Source organism: Scyliorhinus torazame, chromosome 15 (genome assembly GCF_047496885.1).
Source record: "Scyliorhinus torazame isolate Kashiwa2021f chromosome 15, sScyTor2.1, whole genome shotgun sequence".
Lineage (NCBI taxonomy): Eukaryota > Metazoa > Chordata > Chondrichthyes > Carcharhiniformes > Scyliorhinidae > Scyliorhinus > Scyliorhinus torazame.
In genome coordinates, this window is record NC_092721.1 from 176,835,509 (window position 1) to 176,859,315 (window position 23,807).

General features: G+C 44.5%; 1 protein-coding gene across 8 annotated transcripts in view; it reads left to right on the top strand.

Annotated features, from left to right (window-relative positions):
* Positions 1-23,807, top strand: part of tsga10 (testis specific, 10) — a 261,516-nt gene that overhangs the window by 96,533 nt on the left and 141,176 nt on the right. For all 8 annotated transcript variants that reach the window (XM_072477177.1, XM_072477170.1, XM_072477174.1 and 5 more), the window contains 4 exons: positions 7,182-7,337; positions 15,905-16,078; positions 18,659-18,736; positions 22,552-22,703. In XM_072477177.1, the coding sequence (XP_072333278.1) occupies positions 7,182-7,337; positions 15,905-16,078; positions 18,659-18,736; positions 22,552-22,703 (560 nt within the window). The remainder of the gene's footprint in view (positions 1-7,181; positions 7,338-15,904; positions 16,079-18,658; positions 18,737-22,551; positions 22,704-23,807) is intronic.

Sequence of the window (23,807 nt, forward strand, 5' to 3'; positions counted from 1 at the left end):
GCTGGAGAAATTATTGTTGATAAATTCCTTGGGTTTAGGTTGGTTGGGTTTTCTGTGTTGGGGGTGGAGGGGGAGGAAATGGGTGCCTATTTGAGTTGGGAGGAATGGTTAGCCGATGTTTGGAAGGGTGAGGGAAAGGGGGAGGGGTGTTGGGTGGACAGCCGAGGGGGAGGTGGGGTTTGGAAGATGCGGGGTAGATTAAAAAGCTGGCGACGAGGGTCTCTTTATATATAATCCGATGGAGGGGTGGAGGAAGCTTCCATCTTGGGTGGACCTGGATTCAAGGGAGGTTGGGGCCCAGTTTTATGAGGATGCTATGAGCAGAATTGATTGGGAATGTGGTGTATTTAGTAAGCAAAATTAGACCTCATGGGATTGGGAGAAACATAACTGGGTATGGACTGAGGATTGGTTAACAGACATAAAACAGGAAGTAGGGATAAATGGATAATTTCCCGGTTGGCAGACTGTGACCCGTGAGGTATCACAAGGATCATTGCTTGGTCCCCAGCTATTCACAATCTACATCAATGATTTGGATGTGAAGATCAAATGAAATATTTCCAAATTTGCTGATTAGTCAAGCCTGGTGGGACTGTGAGTTGAAGGGTATGCGGGAATGTGAGTTGTGAGGAGGGTGCAAAGAGGCTTCAGGGTGATTTAGGCAGGCTAAGTGAGTGGGCAAGAGCATGGCAGATGGAATATGTGAAAAAATGTGAGGCTATTTTTTAAATACGAGATCGGGACATCTTGTTGTCCAAAAAGACCTGAGTGTTCTTGTTCATAAGTCACTGAAAGCTAACATGCAGGTGCAACAACAATTCAGAAGGCAAATGGTATGTTAGTCTTTATTGCAAGGGGATGTGAGTACAGGAGTAAGGAAGTCTTAATCGGCCATCAGTCTTAATCTTAATCATAACGAACAGCTTGAAGGGCCGAATGGCTTACTCCTGATCCTTTTAGAAACATAGATTGTTTTGCTGGTGTTGTATAGAGATTTGGTGAGACCGGATCTGGAGTATTGTGTGCAGTTTTGTTCTCCTTACCTAAGTATGTATATACTGGCTATAGAGGGAGTGCAACAAAGTTTCACCAGACTAATTCCATGGAGAATCGCCACATCAAAGGAGTTAAATGGTTTCACATTCTCTTTTCTCACAGAAGAAAGCACGTAACTGCTTTTGATGTGCTGAGGATCTCTCAATCATAGTAACAGTGTTTATAAACATTGTGGTTAGCATCAAAGCAGGTTACTTGAGATGTATTCAAGCATGGAAGGGAAAGATAAGTAAACAATCCACCAAGCAGCTGCATCCGAACCATTAAACTATCAATCACAGGCTTCCAACCCGTTACTTGCATACTTATGTATGCAAAACCTGAATTTGCATCCTCCCGCCAACGCAGTGTGGGTGGTGCACCACAGCTGATGGCGGGGCAGTGGAGAATAGCTATGGGTTTGGAGCCTCGCATCGATCCCGTTTTTTGGGAGATGTTCCAATTGGGATTCCCGATTGCAGTTGCGGGGAATTGAAAATCCTGGCCATGGTCTCTCACCTGCCTCTCCTGTTTTACTGTTGAATCTCTCTCCTTTTTTTTCTACCCTCCACTTCTACTGATATATACTGTATTTATTCTCTTTGCATCTCTCCCCTTAATTATTTATGACAATTTGTGATAACAAATTGAATGATATTTAGTCACAACTTATATTTTAAAACACCTTTAACACAGGAGCGTAATCAGACAATATGAGGGGGGAGGGTGGACTGAAAGTTTGGTCACAGTATATTAGGAAGGGAGTTTCAGAGTTTACAGTCTAGACACTTGAAGACAAAGCTGCCAATCAAAAGGGAATTTGGGATGTACAAGTGTCCTAAGTTGAAGGCATACCAAATTCTTAGAGGTTAAAATATATGGAAGAAGTTACAGAAATGGGAAGGGGTGAGGGATGAATTTGATATGAGGTTGATAAATTAAAAATTAAGGTGTTGGTCGACTGGGAATCATTGTAGGCCAGCAAACAGCAAAGAAATGGGGCAGAAAAGAAGAGAGTGGTAATGGCATGTACTTCTGATTCCATCATGGGGAATGGTCTGCCACTGATATTTATTATTTGCCACAATGGTAAAGGATCAGAATTACTGTTAAGTGGGTTTACTATTCATCCAAAGAACAGATTATTTTGTGCATAAAGTCATGTTTCAGTTCACATGTGCCTACCCGTGAAGGTAGTCCTTCACTGTGCTTCAGCTTTACTTGCACTGAGGAAAACCATGATGCAACTTATTAGAGCATAATTTCTGCAGGCTATTCACAGCCTTTCCCATAGACTCTTCATTCTGTACCTTTTGTGATTGTTTCTGCCCAACCAGGGTGTACACACTCCAGAGATTAAGAGGATAGGGTGGCAGGTGGAGCAGTGGTTAGCACTGCTGCCTCACAGTGGCGAGGACCTGGGTTCAATCCCTGCCCCGGGTCACACTGTCAGTGTGAAGTTTGCACATTCTCCCCGTGTCTGAGCTGGTCTCATCCCTACAACCTAAAGATATGCAGGGTAGATGGATTGGCCAGGCTAAATTGCCCCTTAATTGGAAAAAAATAAAAATAAATTAAAAATCTAGGATGACGTAGCCAATGCATTGTGGGGGGTCCTGCAGATGCCATCTTCAGATGTGGCATTACATTGAGGCCATGTCTGCTCTTTTCGGTGGATAGTAAAGATCCATTGGCAATACTTTGAGCCTGAACAGGGGATTTATCCCTGATGTCCTGACCAGTATAATATATTCCTTACCAACATAATTAAAGCAGACAATTTGACCATGATCACATTGCTCTATTTGGGGATTTTTTTTTGTGCATAAATTGAAGTTCGTTTCATATGTTACAAAAATCACATCAAACGGTACTGGATTTTCTGAGTTTTTGTAAAAGGGGCGATATAAATTCAAATCTTTTTTTATTGGACGTCCCTTGAGTTTTAGTAAACTGTAGCTGAATGTAGAGCACACAACAATGCCAGTAGAATTGTGAACTAGAAAAAGTCATGATTGAAACTGCACATCCTTTGGCTTTCATAAATTCTGAGATCACATTTTTAGGTGCTCCCTGCTCCAGAAATGCTTATCATTACCCAGAAACCCAGAAATATGTATAATGATTTCCAATCTATGAACTTCACTCCTTCAGGAAAGCTATCAGAACCAGGATTGATCGCCCAGTGATCCCAGGCCCTAGGAGCTGCCTTGGTGTTGCCCAAATCCAATCTGCAGTGTTCCTGGAATTTAGGAACTGTTTCTTTGTTGTTCTAAGAGCCTGCGTGTTCTCCCTCCCAAAATTACCACTGGACCCTGAGACCTGATCCCAGTACTGCCAAAGTTGAAAGATTGGTGCCCATAATGATCTAATTGATATAAATGGCTTTTCTTATAAAGCTTATGTATGAATTGTTCTAAAACATGTATGGGAGACATGCTAGTAAGATATTAACAGTCTTGCATTTACATTTCAGTTCTAAAATTAACAATTAACAAATGTGGGAAAGAGTTGCAAACTTCTACCATCATTTTGTGAAATTGTTTCCTAATTTCACTCCTGAAAGTTTTGGGTCCAATTTATAGATTATGTCCCTAGTTAGTCCTAGACTCCCAACTAATGGGAAATTCTTTCTCTCAATCAACTCTCCAGTCAATCTCACTGATTCAATCATCATCATCTTCCTCTTTGATGTTTGTACAACACTTCCTATCTCAATTTCCATTATATCTTCCATTAATAAGTGTTTCTACCAGAATGGTCATTGAACTTCTTCGATTGACTCACATGAAAGTTGCTGTTTGCCCTCAATCTCCTCAAATCAGCTCATTAGTACACAAATTAACACTGGTTATAAAATATTTAGATATGATGGGAGCAGTAATTATATGCAAGTGAAATTTATATGGATTGGGGCAATTAAATAAATATAATAAAGTAACGGAGAGGCCATTTATCGTCTTGAGCCTGTTCCACTATTTGGTGAGATCACAGTTCATAAATTCATAAGATATAGGAGCAGAATTAGGCCATTTGATCCATCAAGTCCTCTCCGTCATTCGGTCATGGCTGATATGTTCCTCATCTGCTACCTACAATGTTACAGACCAAGAACTAGTTTCTGAAATCAGCCAGAGCATCTCCTCCCTAGAACACATGACCTCGGAACGGGAGTAGGCACTTTACCCTCCCAAGCCTTACCCCCTCAATGTGATCATGGCTGATCCCATCCTGGCCTCACTCCACCATCCTGCCCGTTCTTCATAATCCTTCAACCCATTATTAATTAAAAATCTGTCTAGCTCTTTAAATTTACTCGCTGACCTTGCATCCACCGCACTCTGGGGTAGCGAAATCCACAGATTCACAACCCTTTGGGTTTAAATTTGCTACCTCTTATTCTAAGATTATGACCTCTCGTTTTAGAATGCCCCACAAGAGGAAGCATCAGCTCCACGTCTATTTTATTCATACCCCTTAGCGTCTTGTATACCTCTATTAGATCTCCCCTCATTGTTCTAAACTCTAGAGAATATAGGCCTAAACTGTTCAATCTCTCCTCCTATGACAAACCCCTCATCTCTGGAATCAATCTAGTGAACCTCCTCTGAACTGCCTCCACTGCCTCGCCTCAAATAAGGGGACCTCTACTGTACTCCCTGTACACACTGTGTGGCAAGATTTAACTCCAACTCAATTTATAAGTTTACAAATGATACGACTATGGTGGGTCGTATCTCAAATAATGACGAATCAGACTACAGAAGGGAGATGAACCACTTGGTTGCATGGTGTACTGAAAACAACCCCTCTCTAAATGTCGGAAAGACCAAGGAACTGATCATCGACTTCAGGAAGTGTAGCACGACACAGACCCCCATCTGCCTCAATGGCTCCGAAGTGGAGATGGTCGATAGCTTTAAGTTCCTGGGGGTCACCATCACCAACAGTCTGTCCTGGTCCACTCACATTGATGCAACAGTAAAGAAAGCCCAACAACGTCTCTACTTCCTATGGAAGCTAAAGAAATTAGGCATGTCTGCATTGACTCTCTCAAACTTCTACAGATGTGCCATAGAGAGCATCCTATCCTGGTATGGCAACTGCTCGGTCCAAGATCGCAAGAAACTGCAGAGTGTGGTGAACTCAGCACAAAGCATCAGACAAGCTTGCCACCCTCACATTGATTCTGTATACACCTCCCGCTACCCCAGGAAGGCATTATCAGAGACCCCCTCCAACCCAGGCTTTGCCTTCTTCCAGACCCTTCCATCAGGCAGAAGGTCTGAAGACCCACATTTCCAGACAGAGGAACAGCTTCTTCCCCACAGCTACAAGACTCCCCAACGATTCCCCCTCGGACTGATCTGTTTCCTATAAGAACACTACTCACGACATCCTATGCTGCTATTGCTCATTTATTGGCTTTGTTGGCCCCTTGTTCCTCACTGTAACCAGTCACTGTTTGTCGATGTACTATTTGACATCTTTTTGTCTACTATGTACGTACTGTGTACGCTCCCTCGGCCACAGAAAAATACTTTTCACTGTACTTCGGTACATGTGACAATAAATCAAATCAAAACTGTGCACAATGCTTGGATGCTCCAGGTGTGCTCTTACCAATGTCTTGGATAGTTGCAACAACACTTCCTTACCTTTTATACTCAATTGCTTTTGCTATAAATTCCAACATTCCATTTGTTTTCCATTTGCTTTCCTTATTATTTGCTGCACCTGCATGCTCATTTTCTGTGACTCATGCATGAGGACACCCAGATCCCTCTGCATCGGAGCACCCTGAAGTCACTCCCCATTTCGATAATTTGCCTTTCCATTATTTTGACCAAAATGCATGACCTCACACTTTTCCATGTTAAACTCCACCTGCTACGTTTGGCCCACTCTTCTAACCTATCTATATCCATTGTAAGGTTCTTATCCTCATTGCAACTTACTGTCCTACCTATTTTTGTGTCATCTGCAAATTTGGCTATAGAACCTTCTATCCCTGTATCCAAGTCGTTAGTATAGATTGTAAATAGCTGGGACCCAAGGACAGGACCCTTGTTACATCTTGCCATCCAGAAAAAGACCCATTTTATCCAGATCCTCTGTCTCCTCCCCGTCAGCCAGTCTTCTATCCAAGCTAATAAGTTCCCCTAATCCCATGTGATCTCACCTTGTGAATTAACCTTCTGTGCAGCACTTTATCAAACACTTTCCGGAAGTCCAGATATACTACATCGACAGGATCCCCATTATCAACTTTGCTTGTTAGATCTTCGAAGAACTCAAGCAAATTTGACAAACATGATTTGCCTTTCATAAAACCATGCTGATTCTGATGGATAGCGCTTTGGCTTTCCAAATGTCCTGATATTACGTCCTTGATAATTGATTCTAACAATTTTCTAACAACAGATGTTAAACTAACTGGTCTGTAATTTCCCACATTCTGCCTCCCTCCCTTTTTCAATAAGGGCGTTAAGTTAGCATTTTTCCAATCCACTGGAACCTTTCCTATGTCCATTGAATTTTGGAATATCATGACCAATGGATCCACTATCTCTGCTGCTACTTCCTTTAACACCCTAGGATGTAGGCCATCAGGCCGGGAGACCTATCTGCCCTCAATCCCAAGGGTTTGTTGAATACCGTTTCCCTATTGATGCTGATTGTTCCAAGTTCCACTCTTTCCACTTCTGCAACTTAACTCTATGTACCTGCTTTGTTCCTATATCTCTTTGTACCTTTGGTTAGCACAAGTCTTATCAATTTCAGTTCTAAAATTAATGTTCCAGCATCAGTTGCCATTTTTGGAAGAGAGTCCCAGACTTCGACCATCTTTTTTGTGAAATTGTTTCCTAATTTAATTCCTGAATGGTCTGGCTCTAATATACAGATTATGCCCCTAGTCCTTGTCTCTCAACTAGCAGAAATGCTGTCTCATTATGTACACTAATTCCAAAAGCATTTGAAGCTCTATAAAAGGTATCTGACAATTCGCAACATTTGTATATTTATATAGCCATTGATTGGATTGACTTCTGAAAGAGGAAAGTAACATTCATGCGGGAAATATTGTACACTTTTCTGGCTAATTGATAACCAGTTTACTTTCTGTCATTTATCAAAATCAGGGAGGAAGCTATGAGTCTGAACTGATATGCATTATTAAAGAGCGCGATGATCTTCAAATCATGTTAAGTAAATATGAAAGGCACATGGCAGAAATTCAGGCAAATGTCAAAGTTTTAACTGCAGAAAAAGACCAAAGCAAACTCCTGTATGAGCAGGTAAGGAACAATCTTGTTATTTTCATTGTCTTTTGTGTACGATTTTTTAATCTTGGTGTCTATTTCTATACACTAGCTTGATCAATCTCTTCTGTAACTTGCTGCTATTCTTCAATGGAAAATATGTTCTGTAACTCCAGAAATTCGTGGGGTTGTTGGGTTACGGGGTGGAGGTGTGGGCTAAAGTGGGATGCTCGTTCCAAGGGCCGGTGCAGACTTGATGGGCCGAATGGCCTCCTTCTGCACTAGAAATTCTACGATTATTCTTTGGCTTTGGTTCCACAGGCAAAGTTCGCCACCCCCCACGCCCCCCCCAAAGTTTCATCCCAAGCAACTATTTCTTGTTGTGTCAACCTTGTGGATGATAATTAGAAGCAAATGTGCCATTAGAGCATGATAATGAATTCGGCCTGCACTTAACTTCACCTCGCAATAATACAAGTCAATCTTCCCTATAACAAATGCTCTCAAGACCGGCTGAAAAAAATGCTCACAATGGGAGAGTTTAATGATTTGCTGCATTAGAAAAATGAAGAGACAGCCAGATTGAGTTGAACGTCACATTATTCTATAATAATCTTTATTGTCACAAGTAGGTTTACATTGCAATGAAGTTACTGTGAAAAGCCCCTAGTCGCCACATTCCGGCGATTGTTCGGGTACACAGAGGGAGAATTCAGAGGGTGGGATTCTCCCAACGGGAGTCTAAGTGCCGACGCCGGAGTAAAAACTGGAGTGTTTTACTCCGGCGTCGGCGCCCGTTCCCAGAACCCTATTCTGGGGCCTCTGTGGAGCTGGGAGGGGCGTGGCGCGATTTGCAGGGGCGGGGCCTCATCGCGGCATCGGAGACCTGGCGGCGCGTAAAAGACACGGCGCCTTGGGTCCCGCGCATGCGCAGTTTGGCAGCGCCATCCTGCGCATGCGTGGGGAGCTTCTTTCGCGCGCCGGCCCCGACCCAACATGGGGGTCAGTGTTCAGGGGCCCGCCGCGGCGGAAAGTAGGCCCGGGGGGGGGAGAGGCCGGCCCGCCGATTGGTGAACCCCGATCGCGGGCAAGACCCCTTCGGAGGCCCCCCTCCCCGGTGAAGGAGCCCCCCTCTCCACAGGCTTCCCCCCCGATCGTTCCCACAGAGTTCTGGCCGGCAGCGACCAGGGGTGAACGGCGCCGACGGGACTCTGTCGTATCAGGGCGGCCGCTCGGCCCATCCGGGCCAGAGAATCGGCGGCCCCGCCAATTCCAGCGGCGCGGGGCTCGGAGAATCGCCCCCAGAATGTCCGAATCACCTAACAGCACGTCTTTCGGGATTTGTGGGAGGAAACCAGAGCACTTTGAGGAAACCCACACAGATACGGAGAGAACGTGCAGACTCCGCACAGACCGTGCCCCAGCCGGGAATCGAACTTGCGACCCTGGTGCTGTGAATCCACAGTGCTAACCACTGTGCTACTGTGATTTTTTTTTTCACGGGGGTCATGTGATGTGAGAACGGGAGGAGTTCTGTTTTCATGAGCTCTGCCTCTACTCATCTTGAAATCCTTTTTTTTATCCTGGTGCACATTTCATATTCGTCTTTTCTTGGGATATACATGTCATGTACTATGTCCCCAGAGGATCTTTTAGTTTTATAAATGTTTTTATGCTTTTCACGTTTTTATGTTACACATTTCAGTTCATACGTTAAATTACAAGTGTCATAACCGTGCATATGAAACAAAAGCCATCAAGGTGGAATTAAAATTACAAAAGTGAGATAGATCAAAGAGCAAGAAAAACAAACAAATGAGGATCACTATACATATTAACATCTCCATGTTTTTCCCCCCCATTTGGCCGATGTGCCTCAGTTGCCCTGCCTAGTGTTGGCCCCCAGCATGTATTTCCCCGTGTATTGCTGCTCCCCTCTGGGTCTCTGTTTGCCCTTGGGCCTGTCCCTTGCAGTTATGCCCCTTGTGTACCGTGGTCTTTTTTATGGTCCTTTCCCCCCCCCCCCCCCCCCTCACCCCTTTCCCTTTCCTTTATGATCTGTGGCTGGTCTGTGCCCCCCCTTCCCCTGCTCTACTGGCTGTTGGCTACAAATGGGTCCTGTTGGTGAATGGGTTCCAGTCCTGTAGAAGCCCTCTTCCAACCCCGGATGGCGAATTTGATTTGCTCCAGTTGGAGAAATTCCGACAGGTTGGCCAGCCAGTCTGCAGCTTTGGGGTAGTGCTGTTGATCGCCAGTTGAGCAGTGTGGTGATATGCCTGAAATCAATATTGTAGATCGCTGGTGGTGCGACCTCCAACCAGCAGGTGATGGTACAGAGCCACCATGCGGTCTCAAAACGTCTCATGTGACAAGACACTCAGATATAAGTGCGAGCACATCCAGTGGTTGGACGATGGTTATAAGACGACGTACATGAGGACAGTCGTGCATAGGGGTAGTGCCAGGGGAGTACAAAGAATCTCCATGATAACTTGCTCTGTATCAGATCACTATCTCACCACGTGTGATGTGGAGGTGCCGGCGTTGGACTGGGGTGGGCACAGTAAGAAGTCTTACAACACCAGGTTAAAGTCCAACAGGTTTGTTTGGAGTCATTAGCTTTCGGAGTGTAGCTCCTTCATCAGGTTACCTGTCTATGGCCTGTGTTATTTTCTCGCAAAAGGACTTGTCGGCAAGGAGGGCCGTGTCCAACCTCCTTGGGGTGGGGCTTTGGGTATGGACGTCTCCAACTTAACGTCCATATAGCGTGGAGCGTGGTCGGAGATTACGATCGTGGAATATTCCGTTCTTATTATCTCTAGAAGCACCGCTTTCCCCACCTCAAAGAAGTCAATGCGTGTCTATACCTTGTGCGTACCTGGGAGAAGAAGGAGAACTCATTCTCCCCTGGATGTGTGAACCTCCACTGCCCCCATCTGTTCCATAAATGCGCATAGTTCTTTTGCCATATTTGAGGTCTTCCCGATTTGGCATTTGATCTGTCCATCCATGGGTCCTGAACATAGTTAAAGTCATGATTAGTCAGTGCGTGTCTATGTCAGGGGATTTCTTCCATGGTCCTCTTTCTGAACTCCGTATCGTCCCAGTTTGGAGCGTACATGTTAACAAGGACCACTGGTGCCCCTTCCAGAACACCGCTGACCTTATGGATGCTCCCCTGCACTCCGGGGTTTCCCTTTGTTTGGGGACCCTCAAATGGCTGTCTGAGGTGCCATGTGCGACCAGTTGTAGCCTCCCTCCTCTTTCCCCCTCCCCCCCTCCCTGTTTACCGCTCCTAACTATCACCCCATTGGGAGATGTGTCGTGGCATTCCCTCACTCTCTTTGCTCCTGGCGCTAGCTTTCCCGCTAACGTGGTGGCCCCCCTCCTGGGGTCAGTCTAAGTCTATCCTTCGCCTCTACATTTCTTCCCCCTCTTCCTCTTCTTCTCCCACTCCTGCGCTCCATTGCCCTTGCCCTTTCCTTGCTGTGTTTTGGCTCTCTGGTTCAAAACGAGGCGGTACCATCCCGTGCAAATGATCTTTTAAGTGTTTTAGTCTCTCCGAGTGATCTTTTCACCTTTCCCTCTGTTGCAGCCTTCCCAGCCTGTTCTCTTGGAAGAATCTGTCATTGTCCCAAGGGCCATAAAGTAATGCTCCCTGTCCTGTCCTGGAAAGTGACCGATAGTTTGGCTGGTATAACATCCCAAACTTTACCCCACCTTTGTACAGGGCCGCCATTGCTCTTTAAACTCTGCCTGGTGCTTGGCTAGTTCTGCCCCAATGTCCTGGTATATCCGAATCTGGTGTCTCTCCCAGTTTCCGGTCTTTGTCTGTCCGGCTCAGTGCAGGATTCTTTCCTGGTCCTGGTACCGGTGCATCTTGGCTATTATAGTCCCCGGCTGCTCACGGCCCTGCGTTTTGGCCGGAGTGACCTCTAGGCTCTGTCTATCTCTGGCAGGTTGGGGAAGCTGCCCCTTCCCACCAGGTTTACCAGCATCTGGGCCACGTAGTCTATGGGGTTTCTTCCTTTGGCATGTCCACACTGTGACCATGTCAATTGCCACATTGCTGGAACAAAATGGCGGATCTGGTAGGCTACTCAAAATGGGCACCCGCACTACGATCATGTTTCTTTTTTGAATGCGTCACAGTGCTTATGCCGCTGGCGTCGTCTGCCACATTGCCGCCAAAATGTTTCAGATTGAGCATGCTAATCTGCTACGCAGCTAGCGTGGGGGTATGACACATATTGACAGCATTTTCCAGTTGAAGCTCATCTTCCCGTAATAGTCTCTCGCATACCTTGTCATTTGATATGTCGAACACTATCTGATCACGGATCATCGACGATTTTAAATGCTAAATGTGCATGACTGCGCCTTCAACCGCAAGTCGGTTAGAAAACTATCGAATGATTTGCCCGCCGTCTAAATGCCCATGTGAAAGAGATAACTTATACTTGAATATTTCATTTTTCTTTGTGGAGCAATAGTGATCAAAGAATTTTATAACTTCATCAAAGCTCCCTTGCTTTCCGCTTTGCTGTCGAACGGCAAGGTATTAGAAATGTTTATTGCTTGAGGACCTGCTATCACGAGCAGCAACACAATATGCCTCTCGTCAGGCTGTGCCTGCAGGCAAAGGGCTGCACAGTAGAGTCTGAATTGCTGGTTGAAAACACGCCAATTTTCATCTACATTACTGATGACTTGAAGCTGGTGGGGTGCCTTCAAACCACCAATCTCTAATTTCACAGTCTTCCTTGGCATTGAGTTCTAGTTGCCCATAGTTTACCAGGTAGGCGGAAGAATTTTCTTTCTTCAGCTTGGTGTTTCGTCACATCTTCTCCGTTGTTATCCTTAAATGTTTGACAATCTTGGTACCATGTTCTGCTCTGTGTTGTGGCCGTGGTAATGATGCACACAGAACATCTAGTTCTTCACGAATATACGGAGGCTGTTAGGGGTAATGATGATGCCCCCACCAGAGGGGGAAGCGGAGATAGTAGTGGCGATGGATGCCGAGAGAGCATTTGATAGAGTGGAGTGGGATTATTTGTGGGAGGTGTTGAGGAGATTTGGTTTTGGAGAGGGGTATGTTAGATGGGTGCAGCTGTTGTATAGGGCCCCGATGGCGAGCGTGGTCACGAATAGACGGGGATCTGCATATTTTCGGCTCCATAGAGGGACAAGGCAGGGATGCCCTCTGTCCCCATTATTGTTTGCACTGGCAATTGAGCCCCTGGCGATAGCGTTGAGGGGTTCCAAGAAGTGGAGGGGAGTACTTAGAGGAGGAGAAGAACACCGGGTATCTTTGTACGTGGACGATTTGTTACTATATGTGGCAGACCCGGCGGAGGGGATGCCAGAAATAATGCGGATACTTGGGGAGTTTGGGGATTTTTCAGGGTATAAATTGAACATGGGGAAAAGTGAGTTGTTTGTGGTGCATCCAGGGGAGCAGAGTAGAGAAATAGAGGACCTACCGTTGAGGAAGGTAGCAAGGGACTTTCGTTACCTGGGGATCCAGATAGCCAAGAATTGGGGCACATTGCATAGGTTAAATTTAACGCGGTTGGTGGAACAAATGGAGGAGGATTTCAAGAGATGGGATTTGGTATCCCTGTCACTGGCAGGGAGGGTGCAGGCGGTTAAGATGGTGGTCCTCCCGAGATTCCTCTTTGTGTTTCAGTGCCTCCCGGTGGTGATCACGAAGGCTTTTTTAAAAAGGATTGAAAAGAGCATCATGGGTTTTGTGTGGGCCGGGAAGACCCCGAGAGTGAGGAAGGGATTCTTACAGCGTAACAGTGATAGGGGGGGGCTGGCACTACCGAGCCTAAGTGAGTATTATTGGGCCGCTAATATTTCAATGGTGAGTAAGTGGATGGGAGAGGAGGAGGGAGCGGCGTGGAAGAGATTAGAGAGGGCGTCCTGTAGGGGGACTAGCCTACAGGCTATGGTGACAGCCCCATTGCCGTTCTCACCGAGGAACTACACCACAAGCCCGGTGGTGGTGGCTACACTGAAGATTTGGGGACAGTGGAGACGGCATAGGGGAAAGACTGGAGCCTTGGGGGGGTCCCCGATAAGAAACAACCATAGGTTTGCCCCGGGGGGAATGGATGGGGGATATGGAATGTGGCAAAGAGCAGGAATAACGCAACTGAAAGATCTGTTTGTGGATGGGAAGTTCGCGAGTCTGGGAGCGCTGACCGAGAAATATGGGTTGCCCCAAGGGAATGCATTCAGGTATATGCAACTGAGGGCTTTTGCGAGGCAACAGGTGAGGGAATTCCCGCAGCTCCCGACACAAGAGGTGCAGGACAGAGTGATCTCAAAGACATGGGTGGGGGAAGATAAGGTGTCAGATATATATAGGGAAATGAGGGACGAAGGGGAGGCTATGGTAGATGAACTAAAAGGGAAATGGGAAGAAGAGCTGGGGGAGGAGATCGAGGAGGTGCTATGGGCAGATGCCCTAAGCAGGGTAAACTCGTCGTCCTCGTGTGCCAGGCTAAGCCTGATTCAGTTTAAGGTATTACACAGGGCGCATATGACTGGAGCACGGCTCAGTAAATTTTTTGGGGTGGAGGATCGGTGTGCGAGGTGCTCGAGAAGCCCAGCGAATCATACCCATATGTTTTGGTCATGCCCGGCACTACAGGGGTTTTGGATGGGGGTGACAAAGGTGCTTTCAAAAGTAGTGGGGGTCCGGGTCGAACCAAGCTGGGTGTTGGCTATATTTGGGGTTGCACAAAAGCCGGGAGTGCAGGAGGCGAGCGAGGCCGATGTTTTGGCCTTTGCGTCCCTAGTAGCCCGGCGCAGGATATTGCTAATGTGGAAAGAAGCCAAGCCCCCGGGGGTGGGGACCTGGATAAATGACATGGCAGGGTTTATAAAGTTAGAGCGGATTTAGTTCGTTCTAAGGGGGTCGGCTCAAGGGTTCACCAGGCGGTGGCAACCGTTCGTCGAATACCTCGCAGAAAGATAGATGAAATGGAAAAAAGAAGGCAGCAGCAGCCCAGGATCGGCGGGGGGGGGGGGGGACACGGGGGGGGGGGGGAGAGGAGGAACCAGAAGGACTCTCAGGGTTGTTAATATATACTGTATAATATGTATAGGTTGTTGCTACAGATAATTATATATTGGACTGTTAAATTATATTTTTGGAGAGTGTTACTTGTGATAAGGCAGTTGCCAATTCGGGTTAGTTTTCATTTTTGTTATTTATTATTTATTCATTTTCTGTTTATAAAATAGGTCATTGTTATTTGTGTTGTTATAATATTATGTAAAGGATGCACAATGTACTGTGTTGGTTGACCAAAAATTTTCAATAAAATATTTTTTTTAAAAAAAAGAACATCTAGTTCTTTAACTAGTAAAATGATTTGTTAACAAACACGTGAAAAGATAACAAACTATAATAGAGGCGATGACAATGATTGAATTCAGTGAATTCTCCTGGAGCCACTTCTTGTGCGACTGTCCTGTAGTGCGGCTTCCTACCAACTGTCAAATCTCTCAAGTCACATGATGGTTCTCTATCACCACCTGCTGGTCGGAGGTCCTACCGATAACTATATACATTGATGTGCACATGCATATCACCACATTGGGGAGCAGGAGCTGAGCAAGACTGGAGAGAGATGTAAACAGTGGCAGCAGGAGTAGCGTGAGCTGAATGACGCTGGAGCGGGATATAAACAACTAATTTGAAACAGACTGATTTATTTTTTGAATTTTTGATGTGAATGCTAAGTATGATGTCACAGGAAAGGCAGGTGAACAATTGCCTGGTGAGTATACTCTTTTTTCACTGTCATGGCATTGATTTAAACTAAGATCCAGGGAATTAAAAGAAAAAGAAGTAATCGCGATAATAAAACAGTAAATGAATTAAAAATCAAAGTATTCTCACAGAGCAGCTTCACCTGAGTGCAGAGTTCACAAAGTGAAAGAGAATTCTAAAAAAAATTTAGAGGACCCAATTCTTTTTTTCCAATTAAGGGGCAATTTAGCGTGGCCAATTCAGCTAACCTGCACATCTTTAGGTTATGGGGGTGAGAGCCATGCAGACACAAGGATAATGTACAAACTGTACACAGACAGTGACCCAGGGCCGGGATCGAACCCGGGGTCCTTGGCGCAAGTGAAAGATAATTGCTGTAACTTCCGAGCTCCAGGTACCCCAAAGATTAAATGGAGAATTCCCTTCGGAAATAAGAAACAGTGGACGTGGCTGGGTAGGTGATGATGTGTTGTAGCTGCAGCACATGGCATCTTAATAGAAATGCTGTAAAGAAGAAATTAATATGGCTTTGAACATGTTCCAGAATGATCAGAGGCTTGAATTTCATGGTGCTAGACACAAAGCCTTCGTTGTGATATAAAAAGCTGGCAATGGCTATGGCTGGACTGATTTAAAGCATAACTGAATTTCTGTATTATAAATTTACAAGTACTTATGCTAATGAAAACCAATTTATTTCCGGTGTAACTCTGACCAGGACATGTAACTAACTTGCAAGAATAGCTTCTTTTAAACCAAATACATTTACATTTTTGTTATGCTCATTTGCTAATTGCATAAAATAACCTAGGCCCAGGAAGAGCTTACTAGACTACGCAGGGATGCTGCCAAATCTCCGAGATCTCAGAAAAACAGCCTGACTGCACAAGATATACTGCGACGTTTAGAATGTGAGCGCGATGAAGCTGTAGCAGATCTGCGGAGGATGACCACGGAACGAGACAGTCTTCGGGAACGATTAAAGGTGAGGGAAAGCACAACCTAAATCTAAAGTGGTTTACTCAACCAAACAAGACATTGGAGTTATTAGATAATCAGTCTTAGATAATCCCTTTAATGCTTTTAAAAAACTAAGAAACAGTATGGCTGGGACTCTCCTCTCCCTTCACCGCTGTTAAGATCGGGAACCCCGATCGGCCGGAGAATCCTGTATAGGGCTAAAAATGGGATTGGCGCTGGGTGGCAGTCCTGTCCCCAGTCTCCAGCCCCTCCCTGCTGGCCATAGTGGGCTTCCTGCCCTGCACTAGGAGCTACTGTGAGGGTGTCTGTGCCATGGGGGCAGTGCACCATTGAAAATGTGGAGAGGGAACAAGGGGGAGGGCTAGGTGGGGTAGTAGCTGAAGGGGACCAGTGGCTGAAGGGGCCGGGGGAGGTCTTGGGGAGGCTCTGGAGGGGTTCTGAGGGGGTCAGATCATCCTCATGAATATATGGTGTTGGGTGAGGGGGGAAGAGGGTGCTCCTCTCGTCAGTGGGGCGTGGGTTAATATTTGCATTGTGAGGGATTGCCTGTCCTTCAATGTTGGGATGAGGGCCCCCATTCAAGATGCAGGGAAACTGGCATGTTTGATGCTATGCATATTTCGCATAGTCAAGCCATGAGAATCCTACCCTGGTGATGCCCCGAGCGCCAGCCGGACACAGTCCAGATTGTTCACTGGCAGCAGCACTTGGAATCTGGAATGGAGAATCTCGGTAATTATTCATTCTACTTACAAAACATTAATCTTGCAACTCCATAGAACATTGCTTCTAATCCTCAGCCAAACAGGATTTGGTGAGGAATCATGAAAATGGTTTCTCTGTGCCTGTTTATGCTACCTGGTCTTAAAGATGGGAGGAAAAGGTTTTCTAAACTTAGCAAAAGCATTATATTTCACCGTACACCATTATATTTGAAATCTGTTTGCTGCTGATTGCATCTTTATCTCTAATGTTTGATTCCTCCCTCCTCTGCACAGCGCTTTGGACTGGGATGAGACAGGAATACGGGGATCCGTGGCTTTTCATTTCATTTGTTACTTCCGGTCAGGAGCCAAAGCTTTTATTTTGTTTTCTTGTGCCGAAAATTATACTTCATACCCCATTTCTGCCCACAAAATGGATTTATATCTACTCCTCTGAGACTCTACTGAGTCTGCGGTGCATATTTTGAAATTGTCCCATTTGTGTAGCTAATATCACATCTAATTTGTAATTTAAAAAACATGTTTTGGTTACAGTGCATGCTTTCCACGATGATCATAACAAACATCTTTTGTACTAATGTTTCAATGAGATTTGTTAATTTTATCCAGGTAGAATAATTTAAGTATAGAAAATGAGTTGGTTATCACATTCAATCTCCATTATGCCACTTCTACAATGCATATACTTTTATAGATATAGACATAGAATTTACAGTGCAGAAGGAGGCCCGTCGAGTCTGCACCGGAAAGACCAACCCACCTAAGCCTACACTTCCACCCTATCTACACAAACCAGTAACCCCACCTAACCTTTTTGAACACTATGGGCAATTTAGTCTGGCCAATCCACCTAACCTGCACATCTTTGGACTGTGGGAGGAAACCGGAGCACCCGGAGGAAACCCACGCACACACGGGGACAACATGCAGACTCCGCACAGATGACCCAAGCCGGGAATCGAACCTGGATCCATGGAACTGTGAAGCAATTGTGCTAGCTACTGAGCTGCCCTTGTCCTACCGTGCTGCCCTTTTACACTACAATGTCAGGATTTTCAGTTCCTGTGTTTGTATTCTGCAAATATCATATAATAATTCTTCTGTCAAGAAGTACACTTGGCATAAATTTTATCCTGTATTGCATATTACTGCCTTCAATAAAATTGAGTTGTGTTACCTTAACGTATCAGAATGAAATTTAGAAGTGTGTAATTCTGCCATGAACCTCTTGCTGATATTAAATTGGTCTCTAATAGTGCAAATCTGGCAATAATGAATCAAAAGTCCATTTTGCCCTACAAATTGGGTCAATTGAAAAATAAATTGTTTGCCAAACTCACACCCTAAATTATAATTATTTCTTAGTTTAATGGCTGTGCCTTCAGCTGCCTTGGTCCTTAGCTCTGGAATTCCGTTGGTAAACCTCCCAACATCCCTTTCCTTTTTCTAGATGGTAATCAAAATATGCCTCTTTGACAAAGCTTTTGACCCTCTGCCCTAATATCTTATGTGACTCAGTGTCTAATTTTGCTTTATAATGCTTCTGTAAAGCATCATGGGGTGTTTTAATACATACTATAGGTAAAGGTACTATATAAATATAAGTTATTAATGTTGCTTAGATAAGGCTCAGCCACTTGGAGATGTACAAGCACAATGCAGGGTTGACATGCTTTAGCATTTGTTTACCAGGCTGATAAAGCTATCAGAGGATTGGAGATCACTGACTCCCTGATGCAAGCAAATATTTTGCCTAAGCTGCTTTGTTAGGAGCACATAGAAGTTGTGAATGACACCGAGCAAGAAAATAACATCAAATCTAGTTTATCAGTATTTAATTCTCTCAATGTTACATTTAGATTTCCCAGGAGACCGCAATTAATGAGAGATCGCATCTGGAGCAAAGAATAGAAGACCTGAAGGGTTCCATGCACACAGTAATGTAGACTTTTTCAATTTTTGGTGCTATAATTGTCGTGGTAACTTGACCACAAGAAAGGTAGTCAAACATGTTGTAAAAGTTAAATCTTTATTTCATGAGGTAATAACAATTTGACTTCGGACACCAGCAACAGCTAAACACAACTAGACACAAACTCCTCGTGGCGATACTGTGCAAGCCTGCGCTCCTGATGACTTCACACGCACTGCACACTTTTGTTAAAGATATCCATAGACATAATCAAATGGGAAGATGCTTATTAAAACTCTATTACACTTCTCTTCGCGCCCCCCCCCCCCCCCCTCCCTCCTCCTTAATATTCAATTCCCCATAAGGCAGGACAACAGCAAACCTCCTAGCCCACATGTCGATCTTTCAGGAACTTTGCTACTCTGTTGTGACCTGTGTAGAACCACAGATGACTCAGTAGACACTGGTGAGTCTTGCTTCAGTTGAGCTGGACTTGAGGGCGCAGAAGTAGGTTAGTTGTTAGTGAGAGGAGGTCCTTCAACCTCCCAGAGTAGTGTCCACTTGATGTCCCTGAGCACCAAGAACCACCTCCTGTCGAATTTCCACAGCATTATTTCTTTCTGCCATGTGATCCGGAAACTTGGCTGCCTCAGAGTCATGGCATAGACGATTGTGATCTTGGTGTCTGCGGATATTCCTTCCATTAGTTAGTATCACAAGTATAGATACTGGATCACTTTGGTTCAGAATAACTCCAGGCAACCATTGTTGGTTACTGCTGAAATCCCTTACATACATACAAACACACACACACACACACAGTCATTTGGATTCAAATGCCTCTCCTCAGGTTAGTCAGGATGTAGCAGATCAGATCCAGGTGACACTTTTGGCTTCCTACCCATCAACACTTCAGCTAGTGAAAGTCCTGTTGTTGATTAGACCATAATAGGAGCAGAATTAGGCCATTTGGCCCATCGAGTCTGCTCCACCAGGAGCAGTGCTCTTGCTTCTTGGCTGTTATGCACAATGTCCACCCACCTCAAACACTCCAAGTAATGGTATAATTTCGCCAGTTCAAAGGTTGATCCCTGACTGAGTAAGAGTCAGGGCTGGTGCCTGCTTAGAACCCCAAATGCTCCTGAAGGTCTCCTCACTGATGACAGATCCAGAGGTGCCTGTGTTCATCTCCATCTTAAGTTTCTGTCCATCGACCTCCACTGTAGAATAAATAGAATGGTTTTCATTGCTTGGGAACTTCCAAAAGAAATGCCAGGAGCAACATTAACCACTCTACATGCATTTTGAGTCAGTCAATCAAGAAATCAAAGGACGGTTGTCCAGAGAAATTCATCAACATCCTCCGACTCCTCCAAGACGAGATGTCGGTCCAGTCCTCAATATAAATAAAACAAGCCTTCGAGGTCAAGACCTGAGTCAAGCAGGGATGCGTCGTCGCACCCACCCTATTCTCCATCTTCATTGCCACCATTCTTCACCTTGTCAAGTGCAAGCTTACCAGTGGAGTGGATATTGTCTACAGGATGGACAGGAGAAAATTCAACCTCAAACGGCTGAAATCCACGAAGAAAACAACATTGACATCGCCAACTCCACTCTCTCCTTTACCAACCCACCCTAGGGCAAGATCCAGTCTCTCTCCATCAAAATCACCCTTACCAAACGTGGAAAATTTTCTCAAACCTGGGGAGCCACCTCCTCCCTAGGGCTAACATTGATGTGAAGATTCAACATCGTATCCAATCTTTGGATGCCTAAGGACGAGAGTCTTTGACAACCGTATCATCCGTGCTGACACCAGGATCCTTGTGTACAAGGCAGTCTTCCTCCCAACTCTTCTATATGGCTCAGAATCTTGTACTGCATTCAGATGCCACCCCAAAGCCCTGGAGAGGTACCATCAACACTGTCTGAGACGGATTCTCCACATCAGCTGGGAGGACAGGTATATTAACATCAGTGTCCTTGAAGGGGCCAAGAGCACCAGCATCGAGGCCATGAGCAGCCAAAACCAACTCCATTGGGCCGGCAGAGTCCCGAATGCCAAAGAAAATCTTTTCTCTAAGCTCAGAAGAGACCTACTTGGAGAAACCTCCTGATTGAAGGGACACAACTCTTTGAGGACATCAGACATCAAAAAGAAGCCCGGCAAAGGATTGTGCGAAAGGAATACCTGTGATCTAGAGTGCAAGGACCAATCCCACCTCCTGGATACCACCTGCTAAGTGTACGGTTGAAGATGTGGCTTTAGCATTGGGCTCATTAGCCATGCAAGAACCCATGACCAATAACACAGAGTTTCTTAGGTGGACAATCGTACTCATTACAATGTGATCACCGAAGAGGAAGAGCAAAAATATGCTCTGTGCGCACTTCACTCACATTGAACATGTCATAGGAGCACTTCTCTTCCTGTTCTGTGCTTTCCAGCTGATGTGTAGCTGACTGAGGCTCATTTGAATTTGAACTTCCCTGCCCAGCCTTCGACTTGCTCTTGGCACTCCTGTACTTTTTATTTAGCCAAATGCTCCTTTTTGTTGCAATTGTGGCACACCATGTCCCTGAACTTACAATGATTATTCCACTGCCTTTGCCTTTTTGTTTGCTGGCTCTTTTCTTACTTGATGCACTCCACTATGTGTCTTTTGAATATCCTATACATTGTTGGAAGCCATCTCCATGCCCTGAGAAATCTCTAGAGCCTTCTTCAAAGTTAATGTGGCTTCCTGCAACAACCGACGCTGTATGCTGTCTTCTTCAACGACCAATCTTTCCGAGAGCATATCTTCTAACACTGCCCCAAATTCTTAGTGCTCAGAGAGTTGATACAGTTAAGCAACAAAAGCACCTACAGATTGTCCTGCCTTTCGAAAATGACAGTGGAACATTGGGCAATCATTGAAGGCTGAGGATGGTAATTATTCTGAGCGAGTGCAACTAACTCCACAAATGAAATGTCCTCTGGTTTCCTTGGTGTTGCTGAATTCCTCAACTTTTAAGTCTTTGCCAACCACACACACAGGAGATCTGAGTACTTTTTAACCTCATCTGCAATTCCATTTGCCCAGGAAAAAGTGTCCCACATACTCAGTCCAGTTCCCGTGCCTCTCCACAAACACACTGATAGTCCTGAACATAGCCATTGCCGCTGATCACATTGCACACTAGCTACTCATTCTATAAACCTTTGTGTTGCCATGCTACACCTTGAATTTTTTTCTTGTCCTTTTTAATCCTCACCTCCAGAAAGATGTGGTAATTTGACCACAAGAAAGGTCGCCAAATGCATTGTACAAGTTAAATCTTTACTTCAGAAAAATTTGAGGTAATAATGCAGTTTGGCTTCAGACACTACCAGCAGCTAAACACAACCATCACAAGCCCCTTGTGGCTAAATTGAAAACTCGTGCTCCCGATAACATCACACGCGCATGTTCACTTATTAAAGACATCCATACACATAATCAAATAGGAAGATACTTAATAAAACACTTACATCTAAAATATATATAAATAAAGAACACCTGCCCTGGACTTTGCTTTACTTATGCTTCTACCACGACAACAAATGCAACCTAGATTTTGTATAAACATAAGTTTGAAAAGTCAGTGTTTGCCAAGAACATCAGACTTTTGTCATTTTATTTTGTGCTGCTCTAGCATATTAGTGCGAATTATAACAAAAATTGTCATCGCTAACACAACCTTATAGTAATTAGATTTAACATTAGATTGCTCACTTGTATTCTGTCTCCTACACCTACATTGAGCACATTTGCTATGCCATCACTCAGTCTCACATTATTTTGCTCTTCTCAGTTGGAAAATGAAAGACTGGAGCATCGATCGAGGTTGACTTGTTTAAAAGATAGTGTAACCTCTCTGGAGGAAGAAGTCAAAATATTGGCTAGAAAGTCATCTGACACTGAAGATGAACTGTGCAGACAGAGAGCAGAAAATAACCAAATCAGGTGAAATTATATCTTCATTGGAGATTAATGGTGTATGATATGTTTCATTTCAAACAAACCCTAGAACTGCATTTTGGAACACGTTGGTGGGTACGGATTGCCATTATTCTGGCAAGAACTCGTGTTGTGCTGCATAAAACAGCAAGAATGTTAACTTTCAATATGAATGATATTTATAAATATTTTTCAGCAGTACAAAACTGAACAGGAGCATCACAGTTTTGTCACCATATGTAAGAAAAACTGATAGAACCACGTAACTTGGGTTTGAGCGATGCTATGCATGCCGAGTGCTTTTGGGAAGACCAAAATCTCATAATCTGGTTTAATTGTTTTTTTTCTTCATTTTTTGCTTCTCCATGTCCACTGAGCAAGAAACAGTCAATTGGAAAGTGAGCTGCTATTAGTATCTAAAATATATTTAATTTCACGCTTTCTTATGTAGTTCTGTATAGTTAATTAAACATCAGCAAATCTCAATGTACACAGGCATGTATTTCAGGACAAAAGTAAAAGTATTGCAGATGCTGGAAATCTGAAATAAAAATGGAAAATGCTTGAAATACTCAGCAAGTCAGGCGACAACTCTGGAGGGAAGAACGTACAGTAGTAAATGTTTCAGTTTGACCTTTCATCAGAACTGGAAGTTAGTGATTTTGCAGTTTTTAAGGCCTGTGGAGAGCCAGGGAAAGCGGGATTGAGGAGGGCAAGGCTGGGGGTTTAATGTGAGCAGAGGGAGGGAAGGAAAGAACAAGATCAGGTGATGAGGTGGAGGGCAGAAGTGATTAAATGACAAAGGGATGCGATGATGGTGGAAGGCAAAATGGAGAGGTAATAGGACAAATAAAGTGTAACGAGCAGTTCAGAGGAGCTATAAAGGGCAGCAGCCGAACCATAACTGCTGATAACTGCTACCTGAAAAAATGGGAGCAGTGGTTTCAGTCTGAATATAATGAAATCGAGAATAGAGTTGCAGTATATTGCAATTGAACAATAAGGTTCTCTTCTTTGAACTTCATTGTCCATAGGGAGGCCAAGGACAGAGAGACCAGAGTGGTATGGAGATGTACAAATGCAAATGACTAAACACTCAGGGCCATACTT